General features: G+C 36.1%; 1 protein-coding gene across 23 annotated transcripts in view; it reads left to right on the top strand.

The window, feature by feature from the left end:
* The window catches only part of CEP112 (centrosomal protein 112), a 535678-nt gene that overhangs the window by 1661 nt on the left and 519962 nt on the right, over nucleotides 1-14055 (top strand). For all 23 annotated transcript variants that reach the window (XM_077972556.1, XM_077972553.1, XM_077972559.1 and 20 more), the window contains exons 2-4: nucleotides 2476-2589; nucleotides 8037-8227; nucleotides 9861-10033. In XM_077972556.1, coding sequence (XP_077828682.1) covers nucleotides 2484-2589; nucleotides 8037-8227; nucleotides 9861-10033 — 470 coding nt within the window. In that variant the 5' untranslated portion in view covers nucleotides 2476-2483. The remainder of the gene's footprint in view (nucleotides 1-2475; nucleotides 2590-8036; nucleotides 8228-9860; nucleotides 10034-14055) is intronic.

Raw genomic sequence — 14055 nt, 5'->3', positions numbered from 1 at the left:
GCTCTGTGGCCCAGGCTGGAGTGCAACGGTGCGATCTCAGCTCACTGCAGCGTCCGTCACCTTGGTTACCTTTGCAATAATTTATATAACTGATAGGCACACTATAATTACTCTAAGCCTAAGCCAAAGATGTTGCTTTACTTATTTTTCAATTCTAGTAATTTAAATTTTCAATTCTGATAATGGTGTGAAACTTTTGATAAGTTGGAACTAAGTAGATATAATTCGTGAATATGATGTAATTTGTTTTAAAATTTCTATTTATTTTTCATTTTCAATTTTTTTTTTTGAGACTGAACTTTGTTCTTGTCACCCAGGCTGGAGTGCAGTGACATGATCTCAGCTCACTGCAGGCGGATAACTTGAGGTCAGGAGTTCAAGACCAGCCTGGCCAACATGGTGAAACTCCGTCTCTACTAAAATTATCAAACAAATTAGCTGGGCAAAGTAGCACACGCCTGTATTCCCAGCTACTCGGGAGGCTGCAGTGAGCCAAGACTGTGTCATTGCACTCTGTAGCCTGGGCAACAGAGCAAGACTCCGTCTCAAAAAAAAAATTAAATTTATGTACAGCAAATGCAAATGCATTTTTATTTGGCATATAGTTCTATCAGTTTTTACACACGTGTAGGTTCTTATAACTTCCTCCATTGATAGTGTACCAAACAATTCCAACACGCCAAATTGTTTCCTTGTGCCATCTCTTTATGTTCAGACTCTGCCCCCACTGCTAACCCTGTGAGCTGCTGATCTGTTCTTTATGCCTATACTGTTTGCCTTTTCTAGAGTGTCACACAAATGGAATTAGACAGTATGCGGCCTTTTGAGAAGGGCTTCGTTCACTTAGCATAAGGATTTGAAGTTGTGTGTGTATCAGTAGTTCATTCCTTTCTGTTGCCAAGTACTATGTTATTGTGTGGATATGCCACAGTTTATCTAGTCCCCAGTTGAGGGACATTTGGGCTTTTTTCAGTTGTTTGTTGGTTATTTTTAAAAAATCACCCTTGGATTTTTGTGTGTATATAGATTTTTCTTTTCACTTGAATACCTGGGAGTGGAATTTCTGGGTCATAGGCTGAGTGTATGTTTATTTTTGTAAGAAACTGCCAAACTGTTTTCCAGAGTGCCTGTACTATTTTGTATTTCTACCAGCAATGCATGAGAGTTCCTGTTGTTGTACATCCTCACCAGCACTTGGTATTGTTTGCATTTTTAACGTTAGTGGTGTCTCAGTATAGTTTTTAATTTGCATTTCTGTAGTGACTAATGTCGAGCATCTTGTCATGTGCTTACTTGCCATCTGTATTTCTTCTTTGGTAAAGGGACTTATATTTTTTGGCTGATTATTGGCGTAGTTTGTTTTCTGATTGTTGAGTTTTGAGAGTTCCTTATGTATTCTCGATACAAGTCTCATATGAGATGTATGATTTGCAAATATTTTGTTCTGGTCTGTGGCTTATCTTCTCAATTCCTTAACAGAGTCCTTTGCAGAACAGTTTTTATTTTTTTGTGCAGTTCAATGTATCAGCTTTATTTTTTATTTTTGAGATAGGGTCTTGCTGTGTCACCAAGGCTAGTTTGGTGGTGCAATCATGGCCCACTGCAGCCTTGACCTCTCACACTTTTAAGCAATCCTCCTACCTCAGCGTCCCAAGTAGCTGGGACTACAGGTACATGCCACTACACCTGGCTAATTTTTAATTGTTATTTTGTAGAGATGGGGTCTCACCATGTTTCCCAGGCTGGTCTTTAACTCCTGGGCTCAAGCATTCTTCCTGCCTGGGCTTCTCAAAGTTCTGGGATTACAGGCATGAACCATCATGCCCAGCCAGGTTTTCCTTTTGTGGACAGTGCTTTTAATGTTGTATATAAGATATCTTTGCCTTACTCAAGTTTGCAAAGATTTCCTCCCATGCTTTCTTCTGAGAGTTTTATAGTTTTACATTTTTACACTTAGGTCTGTGATTCAGATTGAGTTAATTTTTATATATAGGATGAAGTTTAGGTTGAGGTTCTTTTTTTTTTTTTTGTATATGGATATCCAGTTGTTATGACATCATTTGTTGTAATAACTGTCATTTCTTCATGGATCACACCTTTGTTGAAAATCAGTTGTTCATATTTGTTTTGGTCTGTTTCTGGACTCTCTAATCTTTTCCATTGATCTGTCTGTCCTTTCACCAATACTGTGGCTTTGGAGTACATCTTAACATCTGGTAATGTATAAGTTCTCCAACTTTGTACTTTTTCAAAATTGTTTGGACTCTGTAGTTCCTTTACCTTTGCATGTAAATTTTAGAATTAAGCTTATCTCTACAAATAATACGGCTAGGTTTTGATTGGAATTGCATTAAATCTACAGGTCAATTTGGGGAGAACTGATATTTAACTCAGTTTTAAAAAAATCTCTCTCATCAGAATTTTGTAGTTTTCAGCATACATATCCTTAATATTTTGATTTAAAATATTTTACAGATTGGATTATGGAAGTGGGAAGTGAAGAAGAAAAATGGGAGAAGCTGGATGCTGAATTTGATCACTTTGTGGTTGATATGAAGCCCTATGTTCTAAAATTACCCCATAGGACAGGTAAGATTACATTTGAAAATTAGATTCTTAAGATTAATTTTTTTCTTTATATTATTTAGTCAAACCAATGAACTATCAACATGGAAGAAAACCTGAATTTCTCTAGTAAAAATTTTTGCCATTGACATGGGACTGTTTGCACCGAGTTGTTCAAGGGTAGATAGAAATTCAGTGGTAATGTCCTGCCAAACTATGGAAAGATCTTATTGTGATGCCTCCTCTCACATGTCATGGGCTTATAGCACATGGATCTCTAAAGTTAGCTACAACCTTTTTTCTCACATCTTTTCCTTTTCTCTACGGAAATTTTTCTCGCAAATTTTTCTTCTTTCTATGGAAAGGGCCAGAGACAGGAGGAGCCTACTGTTCTCCTGTTCTCCGGCCCTTGTGTCTATCAAAGCAGAAAATAATCTATTGGTCTTTTATGCTTATTGGTTGGCAGAACAAAATCCAGTGTGAATAAAGTTTTATTGCTATCTTGTCTCCAGTTCCTGGCCTGTTATTTCTAATTATGGAATGAAAGTCTTTTTCTCAAGTTAGAGAATTTTCATGTAACTTAAGGCACTAGAGAGCAATTGGAGAGAATTTTGGGGACTGGGAAGATTCTCTAAGCCATAGTAGGTGTAAGATTGCCTGTAAAGGTAAATGTGACTTGGTAGCTTTTGAGGGGTAGGTTTGGAGTGAGATCAAGAAACTATGGCTTTTACTTTTTCCAAGTTGCCTGTTTCGCTGAGATGTCTGAGTGGACTCTATATTCAGTGAGGAACTGACTCAGTATTAAATATAGTAATCTCCCCTTATCTTGAGGAATATGTTCCAAGACCCCCAGAGGCTGCCTGAAACAGCTGATAGTACTAAAACCTATATACACTCTGTCTTTTCCTATACATACACACTGATGATTGAATTTAGTTTATCAATTAGGTACAGTATGAGATTAACAACAATAGCTAGAACAATTATAACAATATACTGTAATAAAAATTGTGTGAAAGTAATTTCCCTCTTTCAAATATCTTATTGTACTGTACTCATCTATTTTTGGACTGCATTCGAGTGTGGGTGACTGAAACAGGAAAGTAAAACCATGGATAAGTGGAGACTATTGTATTTATTCCAGGGAGTTGTGTTAGGAGCAGGGAGTATGAGATATAAATGATGCATTCTGTGGTCACCTATTGTTCTAGGGCCTTCATAAGCCTTTCCTAGTCCTGGGTAAGTTGCATGGTCTTCCCTTGAAGATCTCCTCCTCTGCCTTCTTCTCTTGACCTTGTCAGGCTTTAACTTCTTCTTTCTTCCTCTGCTATTTTTCAAATGAATATTTCATGTCCCATGACTCGTTCATGATTATTTGAATGATATCTAATGATATTTTTATATTGCATCCTCTTCTGATATTCACTACCTTTTTTTCTTTTTGTCTTAGATTTGCTGATTAGAAAACATTTGTATTAAAATTTCTCATTGTAAATGTATTTCAAATCAAACCATCCTCATATTTTATCTTCTTTAAAAAAAGGGTTTTAGGGGCCAGGCCCGCGCGGTGGCTCATGTCTGTAATCCCAGTACTTTGGGAGGCCGAGGCGGGCGGATCATGAGGTCAGGAGATTGAGACCATCCTGGCTAACATGGTGAAACCCCGTCTCTACTAAAAATATAAAAAAAAAATTGGACGGGCATGGTGGTGGGCACCTGTAGTCCCAGCTACTTGGGAAACTGAGGCAGGGGAATGGCATGAACCTGGGAGGCAGAGCTTGCAGTGATCCGAGATCATGCCAGTGCACTCCAGCCTGAGCGACAGAGCGAGACTCCATCTCAGAAGAAAAAAAAAAAAGATTTTAGCTACATAAAATTCATTAATTGTAATCTTTGATTCCTTGACATGTTGTCAGTATTGGTACATCCATGGCTTTCTTTTATTTAGTTTATAATAAGCAATCTGAAACTCACATCTTAATCAAGAACTAGAAATTAATAATAAATTACATCTTATTGCTAAATTCTACTTGTGATAATGGGTTTTCCTATTATTCTACATAGAGGAATGCATTCTTTCATTAACCAAATTGCACTAAATTCTGAGCATTAGAATATTATATAGATTTAAATTTTCTATGGGATGTGGAAAGTATGTAGATTAAAGAACTATTTACTTAAGTTTATCAGTTTCACTTTTGCATTTTTGTTTTTTTTGTTTTTTTTTTTTTTTTTTTTGTTTTTTTTTTTTTTTTTTTTTTTTTTTTTTTTAGACAGAGTCTCACTCTGTTGCCCAGGCTGGAGTGCAGTGGCACCATCTCGGCTCACTGCAAGCTCCACCTCCTAGGTTCCCGCCATTCTCCTGCCTCAGCCTCCCGAGTAGCTGGGACTACAGGGGCCCGCCACCTCGCCCGGCTAATTTTTTGTATTTTTAGTAGAGATGGGGTTTCACCGTGTTAGCCAGGGTGGTCTCGATCTTCTGACCTTGTAATCCGCCTGCCTTGGCCTCCTCCCAAAGCGCTGGGATTACAGGCCTGAGCCACCGCGCCCGGCCACGCTTTTGTATTTTCTTCATGTTCATGGTGTTCCCAATATTTCATGAAGTTTGTTTCGTGATTATATAATTTTCACAGCAAAATATACACAAATTTTTTTTTTTTTTTTTGAGACGGAGTCTCGCTGTGTCTCCCAGGCTGGAGTGCAGTGGTGTGATCTCGGCTCACTGCAAGCTCCGCCTCCCGGGTTCACGCCATTCTCCCGCCTCAGCCTCCCAAGTAGCTGAGACTACAGGCACCCGCCACCACGCCCGGCTAGTTTTTTGTATTTTTAGTAGAGACGGGGTTTCACCATGTTAGCCAGGATAGTCTCGATCTCCTGACCTCGTGATCCACCCGCCTCGGCCTCCCAAAGTGCTGGGATTACAGGCTTGAGCCACCGCGCCCGGCCCAAATTTTTAAAGGCATAGGTTTCCAACCTGAAATGATATTTGCACCATAGTAAATCTGGTCTTAGTGATTTTTGTATATAAAACAATAAATGAATATGACCTTGGTAAACTAAAAGATTAGAGCAGATTTATGATTTGCATTAGATATGTAATCCTCAAATTGACTTAGACTGATAAAAAATTATTACCAGAATAGTTTTCATGAGACCTAAAATAATCCTGTGTCATGGCAAGATAATATAGACCTTTATATGTGGATTAAACTGTGCTGTAATTTTTAGGTAGATTTTGAAAAGAATAATTATTTTACAAAATGGCATGTAAATAGTGCTCCGTTATTTTTAAAGATGTTAAAACCCTCAACCGATCAGCTACAACTCCCTGGATATTATTGAATTTCATAAATAAAACATTCAAGATTTAATTTTAGAGTTATTTGAAAATGCTTAGATAAATCAGAGATTGCATTTTATCTCTTTCAAGGTTTACATAATTAAAATTGTAGAAAGATTTTTCAATATATCTAAAATTATTTTAGAGATGCAAAATTATAACAAAATTTTATCACAGAAATTTATTTATACAAAGTCTCCCAGCAAAGAAAAGCCCTGGACTTGATGGCTTCACTGATGAATTTTACTGAATTTTCTTCTTGTACAAAGTAATCCCAATATTTCATGAGTTTGTTCTCTGATTACATAATTTTCACAGCAAAAAATACAAACATTTTTAAAGGCATTCTTCCGTATATGGATATCAAGTTTTCAATATCCATATACAGAAGAATGAAACTAGACCCCTGTCTCCCACCATATACAAAAATAAAAATAGATTGAAGGCTGAAATCTAAGACCTCAAACAAGGAAACTACTAAAAGAAAACATTGGGGAAAATCTCCAGGATATTGGTCTGGGCAAAGATTTCTTGAGTAATACTCCAAAAGCACAGGCAACCAAAGCAACAGTGGACAAAGGGGATCTCATTAAATTAAAACGTTTCTGCAAAGGAGACAATCAACAAAGTGAAAATACAATCCAGCGAATGAGAGAAGGTCTTTTCAAACTTTTCATCTGAGAAGGGAATAACCAGAATATATAAGGAGCTCAAACAACTCTATACAAAAAAATCAAATAATCTGATTTAAAAATGGGCAAAAGATCTAAATAGACATTTCTCAAAAGAAGACATACAAATGGTAAACAGACGTATGACAAGATGTTCAACATCATTGATCATCAGAGCAACGCAGATGAAAACTACAGTGAGATATTATTTCATCCCAGTTAAAATGACTTTCATCCAAAGACAGGCAATAACAAATGCTGGCAAGGATGTGGAGAAAAGGGAACTCTCTTGCATTTTTGATGGGAATACAAATTAGTGGAGTGACTATGGAGAAGAGTTTGAGGTTCCTCAGAAAAACTAGAAAATAGAGCTACCATGTGATCCAGCAGTCCCACTGCTAGTTATATACCCAAAAGAAAGGAAATTAGTGTATTGAAGAGATATCTGCACTCCCATGTTTGTGGCATCACTGTTCACAATAGCCAAGATTTGGAAGCAACCTAAGTGTCCATCAACAGACAAATGGATAAAGAAAATGTGATACATATACACAATGGAGTACTATTCAGCCATAAAAAAGGAGACCCTGTCATTTGCAACAACATGGCTGGAACTGGGAGACATTATGTTAAGTGAAATAAGCTAGGCACAGAAAGACAATCTTCACATATTCTCAGTAATTTGTGGGAGCTAAAAATTAAAACAATTGAACTCATGAAGATAGAGAGAAGAATGGTTTCCAGAGGCTGGGAAGGATGGGTACAGAGGGAAGTGGGGATGGTTAATGGGTACAAACACATAGAGTGAGTAAGACCTAGTATTTGACAGCACAACAGAGTGACTACAGTCAGTAATAATTTAATGGCATATTTAAAAATAACTAAGTATAATTGGATTGTTTGTAACACAAAGGATAGATGCTTGAGGTGATGGATAGATACCCCATTTATCCTGATGTGATTATTATACATTACATGCCTGTGTCAAAATATCTCGTGTACTGCCTAAATATATATATCTACTGTGTACTCACAATAATTAAAAATTTAAAAAGTTATTTAATGATAATCTAGAGATTTTATTTTTGTGAAAATGTTTCTTTGCGTTTGTCTTTCTCATTAACCAATTACCTAATAACATTAAATGGTAGACCAGGAGTTAGCAGACAGTGGCCCATGGACCAACTCCCGCCCACAGTCTTTTTTGTCGGGTTTTATTGAAACATAGTCATGCCCTTTGTTTACCTACAGTCTCTGAGTGCTTTCACGCTACAGTGGCAGCGTAGTTGTGCCAGATCTCATATGGCCCATGAAGCCTAAAGTATATACTCTCTGGCCTTTAACAGAAAAGGTTTGTTGGTCCTTCTTTTAGACTAAAGCAGGTGCTATTATAGGTCTTTGTAATAGAATGTTTCATTTTATAAAAAATCAAGTTTCTAATAGTTCTTATGTATTTGTAGAACGGCAGAGGTGTGCTCTTTGGATTAGAAAGCTGTGTGAGCCTTCAGGAACAGGTGCAGGAATAATGGGGAGGAAGAATCGGAACCTGTATGCAAAATTGTTATTGCATATGCTTAAACGAGGTGTGCTTGAAGGCCCTTTTACACACCGACCTGAACCCGGGACGCTAAAAATTCTACCTTCATACATGGTAGGTATCAATGAACAACAACAACAAAAATATATATATGTAAGTTTCATTTTTTATAAAAAGCATCAAGTTACCATCCCTTTGGGGAATGGTAATACTATTAGGTTGTATGTGCTAGGTAATACATTAAAATTGTTTTTTTCTTCTTGATTCATTTTTTTCCACCTTTGATAAAATACATGTATTGCTTATAAGAGGAGTATCCTTATTGATTTATTTATCCCTCAATATTCAATAATATTTCTAAAAAACTGAAAATGAATTTATATTGAGCTTTACTTTTTATTAATGTTCACTGGATTATAATGGTAATTTTTATGTAATTCAGTACATTCTAGTTTTTAAACTCATATACATTATTTAAACATTCATGAGAAGTTGAAGTGCGTGATTTGTAAAAATTCTTTCTACTCTAATAAAATGACAGTAATAAGTTGGAGTTTAAAAGTCATTTTCTGTACTTAAGTTAATTTCATTGTCAAAATCAACTTTATTGCAAAGGCAGTTATGATTATGCTTGGTGGATAAATTGTCACTGTCCTGGTCCTTGTAACCATAAAATATACCTTGGTTTGTGTGACATTTGAGTGCCGGTACTTGAGAGATCTGGAGTACCTGGTATTGGTAACTTTGGTAGTTGCTATTAGCATATATATGTATTTTTTCAATGAACTGCGGAATTCTGTGTGATGTATTTTAAAACTTTTTATATTTTATCAGTTTACTTAAAGCATAGTTTAGTCAAGTGGCATGCTGAACATTAGAGAATAATTCCTGTTTTCTGTGGCACAATGCCAAAAGTTTTAATGACTATATCATTTAAAAGAAATTTCTGTGCATGTCCCATATGGAGTGGAGGGTCTTGTGTCATCCTCCCTAAAGAACAGTGCCTTGAGGATTTTGTCTGTAGGACTGGGAGAATTGTTGCAGAGGTGTGCAGTCAATGCAGAGTTTTCTTTAGAAATGTGTAAAGGTAGAACATTATGAAGCACATCTAGATGTGAAGACATGAGTATATTGTATCATGTTTTCCCATTCACACTTAATTTCATAGAGTCAAAGGGAAGGGCTTGTTTTAACAAATCATAATGATGAGAAAGTTTAGAGAACTCTCTTGGGTTTCCTAGCTAGTTAGTAGTATGACCAGAACTAAATCCCAGGTTTTTCACTCTGCTGTTCCCATCTTGTCAAGGGATTCCTAATTTTAATTCCTGGGTTGCATTGTTTTGTGTTTCTCTTCCCACTGATTTCTTTTTTTGTGTGTGTGTAAAGTAGTTAGTGATTACAGAAAGAGATAAGATAGCACATAATTAAAAAAAAACTTTGTATTTAACTTTTCATATTTAACTAATATTCCTTTTGTAATATACACGTAACTATCAGATTTATCTGTTATGTGCTTATGTTTATTGTATTTCTTAGACAGTAGAGTGCAACTAAAATGTAAATATGTTATCACTTAATGTATTTTAATATCTCATAATTCATTGTATATTGAATTTTTTAAATGTTTGAATGTAATTGAATTTGAGTATTTGAAAGGCTGTTATCAAACTTGAAACTTGATGGAAATTTTAGTGGTTTTATTGTAGTACATTTTGAAAGAATAATTTTTCTAATTTTTAAAAATCAGTCCATCTATTTTGATGAACCAAATCCAGCACAAGCAAAAGGTTCAAGCCCAGAGGGATTACCAGCCTGGGTACTGGGTGAGCTGGAGACAAGTGAACGCAAATTAAATGAATCATGGAAACTTTCTTCTGGAGAAGATAACACTTTGGTACAGTCGCCAACTGATGTCTACAGGTATGCTAAGAGAATGGGATTTTGAATGTGTTTCATCATTTAGTCTGTCTTTGGAGCTGATTTATACATTCTGTTTTTCCTTTTTTTTTTTTTTTTTAATAGTAAGTAGTTTACTTTTCCCTTAAGTGCACATTCAAGATTATTTTATATTTTTAGCCATTTAATAGATACCTATTAACTTTCATATATATTTTTGATTGCTTGACAAGTGGTCCCTGAGCATCTTTAAATGACACAATTATGTATTTTCCTTTATGACAAGCATACATTAAAAGCGTTATCAATAACTTGAACAAAATATAATATCCTGCAAATCCAACTTGAACAGTATTTGTTTTCACTTAATGGTATAATGAATGTAAGCGTAAACCCCATTGGACTGTGCTTTCTTGAGTATTAAACTTAAATAGGTTTTTTTACTGCAAAAAAAATTTCTGAATTTTTGAAATGTACCAAAAGGCCATTATTATGGTGGCCTAATTTTTGGCTTCAGGGAAGGGATAGATTTAAATTTGGACTTTTATCAAATTTTTACTTTTCCATTTGGCCTTATTCCTTGAAATGTTAAAATACAGGACAGTGTCAATTACCATGTACCATACTTTATACTTCACTCCTCATCATTCTCTTGATAATTTTAATTTTAGAAATTCGTTTCTGTTAACAGTATAATCTTTCTTGTCCACTATAATTTTTTTGGTTTATTCGTTAAACAGATCTAGAAATGTTATTAGTAATTTGAAATGTCTCCACAGTTGATGTAGTCTGTTTATATGTTTTTCAGACCTGAGATATCATGGTTGAAAAAGATAAAAGCGAGAGATCCAGTCCATATAAAATTATTTCAGTAGAAAGGAGAAACAGAATGGGGAGGCAAAAAGGAAGAGGTGAAATAATTAAGGGCATGTTCAGAAGAGTAAAAAGAAACGAATAGATGAGTCTGTAGGAAGTGTGGTGTTAAAATACTTATTTTTACATTCATAGGAGAATTACAATTAGAAGAGGTATAATTGTACAGTTTTTGTAGCCTTCGAAGCAATCTCTTTATATGGAGGTGTAAAGAGATTGTGGTCTGAAAAATATAATTCTTAGTTTTGCTGCAAAAGACATCAGTTGTTTGCCAAAATATCTGCTAAGAGTCCAGCTAAATTCTGGGTTCCTTTCTAGATGTAATGTATGTGGAGTTTATGGTATAAAGGTGAACTAAAGTAGTTTCCTGTATCTTAGAGCTTAGAGCATAGTTTGAAAATTTGTGATCTTCCAGGACTGAATGAATCGTAGATTTGTTTTGTTGGACTTCAACAATGTCTTTAACAATTTTAACTGAGTTGTCAAAATTAACATTTGGGGGATTTCATATAAAAGCCCAACTTTCTGGCTTCTCTTTAAAACTGGACACCTAGAAATCTTTCCAGGAGACAGCCCCAGGTTGGAGCTAAGTAGTACTTGGTTACCCCCATTAGTGTATGCCTTCATGATTTCCTGCTAATTCCTGACACCAAATTTGATGTCTATTGCATCTGTTATTGAGCTTGAGTTTTTTTTTTTTTTCCCCTTTAAGTAGAGTTAAGAGGAAAATGAAGTGTTTGTTTTTCTAATTTTATGTTCTGTCAAGTGAAAGAAGAAAGGTAGGAAAGAGGGATCTTGTGATTTAAGAAGGGGAGAGGGTTGGGCACAGCTGTGCATCTGTGGTCCTAGCTATTCAAGAGGTGGAAGCAGAAGAATAGCTTGGGCCCAGGAGTGTGAGGCCAGCCTGAGCAATAGAGTGAGACCCCATCTGTGAACAAAAAACAGAAGGAGAGAGACAGACACTATGTCTTTGTAGAAGTGAAGGATATCCTTATATCTGGCAGTAAATCACTCATCTGTTAAGTCCTCCGGACATTTGATTTATAACCACTGCTTTAGATGAGTGGGGGAGAGAGATGAGCACATGGATAGTTTGAATGCAGTGGCTATGCATAGTCATGGAAATATTTGCAAGGATTCGGGTGTGTATAAGAAAAGCATTCAGGATAGGAAATAGACTTGAGATTTCCAGGGAGTCCAGGTGAATATATTTTTTTCTTCTTTGGAACACAGGATAAAGTTTGAGAAAATACAATGAGAATATCCTTCACCTGTTACTCATTGACTTTTTTGAGAAATGAAACCATAGTAAAATCCCCAGAATTGTAAAAAATAACTTAATTCTCTTTGTTGGTCACCTGTTATTAAATGACATTTTAATGCAAAAGGATCGCTAGAGTATGAGGCATTCGTTGTCGGTTATATAATAAGTAATGGGAAAAGCAGGCACTCTTGTGACCCTGGTGAGTCCACCCATCCTTCAGAGATCGCAACGTGAAAAAAGCCTTATCTCATATCCCAGGGCAGTTTAGGTGACCCCGTTATTTACTTCTTTAGTACTCTGTGTTTCTTTTTTTTTTTTTTTTTTTTTTTGAGACGGAGTCTTGCTCTGTAGCCCGGGCTGGAGTGCAGTGGCCGGATCTCAGCTCACTGCAAGCTCCGCCTCCCGGGTTTACGCCATTCTCCTTCCTGCCTCAGCCTCCGGAGTAGCTGGGACTACAGGCGCCCGCCACCTCGCCCGGCTAGTTTTTTGTATTATTAGTAGAGACGGGGTTTCACCATGTTAGCCAGGATGGTCTCGATCTCCTGACCTCGTGATGCGCCCGTCTCGGCCTCCCAAAGTGCTGGGATTACAGGCTTGAGCCACCGCGCCCGGCCCTCTGTGTTTCTTTGCTGCCTTCATCCTATGCGTAGAGGCTTACTATCTGTCCTGTGTGCTAGATTGTAAATTTCATGAGGTAGGAACTTGTGTTTCTGCTGTTTGCCATATTTGCTATATTTCCAGCCCCTAGCACTGGGCAGGAACATGTTAGGAATTCTGTAAGTATCTATATTCAAGAGTGAATGCATGCATGAACGAGTAGGTTGTGTTAGACACTGCCACATATTTAATCGGTACAAAATCCCTTTGAGACGGGTATATTGTGGCAGAGGAAATGGCATAAAAGGATTTTTTTTTTCTTTTTAACATTTCAGAAAATGTTGAGGGAAGCATAAATTTTAGAAAACATGGAGGGAAGCTTGGATGTAGGTTATAGCGATTGCCTTCACACACTGTGAGGAATATGACAATGAAAGAGCTAGAAAGGACATGCTTAAAATATCATCTGTCAAATGTCAGAATCATTAAGGTCAATTAGGGCTGCCAAAACAAAAGATCTCAGGGTATCATATGTTTCTTTTAATTTAATAGTTTCAACTTGATTATTTTTAAAATTTCAATTTGATTTACATTAGTTAACAGATTTTTGTAGTTTTTACATACATGAAGGCATTTAAAAATAACATTTACTTTAGCTAAAGCCAAGAAAACTGATTTTACGGTGAAATATAGATCATGTATGACATCAGATCACATGTGGTAGTGTATTGGCTGTTGATGGTTCTGTCTTCTTATTTCTTTTCTAAATTTACCCCTTTACTCTGAGTGATCATAGTGTGCTAATGAAAAAGTTAGTATCTGCTAATCTTGACCTAATATATCTAATCAGTTCTGCAAGAAATTGTTTTAAAAAGTTTAAGAGGCTTATAATATTTGACACATGTATGTTTTTATAGTGAATAATTTATTGTTACTTAGAACTGAAGTTTAATGCTGCCTCATAAATTTTACAGCCACTTCAACTTGTCCTTTGAAAAACCTCTTTAATCTTAAAAGATTTTTCCCCCTTAGTGTTTCTTTTTTGATCACTTTATAAAATCCTGCTTTACTTAGACCTTTTTGTATGTGAAGTATTTCTAATGGCATTTTAGATTATGCTGTTTGTGTCCTAGCCTTTTTATATTATTAAAGATGCAGAGTCCTTTTGAAGCCTTTTTGTTAGGACTCCCTATTCAGTAGAGATGGCACCTTTCCTTTACTTTTATTCTTCCTGTAGGATATGGTATATAGCCTTGTTCCAAACTTGTTAGAAGTATGGTAAGGTCATATTCCGTCTGGCTTATTCTCACAC

This window comes from Macaca mulatta, chromosome 16, assembly GCF_049350105.2.
Source record: "Macaca mulatta isolate MMU2019108-1 chromosome 16, T2T-MMU8v2.0, whole genome shotgun sequence".
Taxonomy (NCBI): domain Eukaryota; kingdom Metazoa; phylum Chordata; class Mammalia; order Primates; family Cercopithecidae; genus Macaca; species Macaca mulatta.
This window is presented reverse-complemented; position numbering and strand designations above follow the sequence as displayed.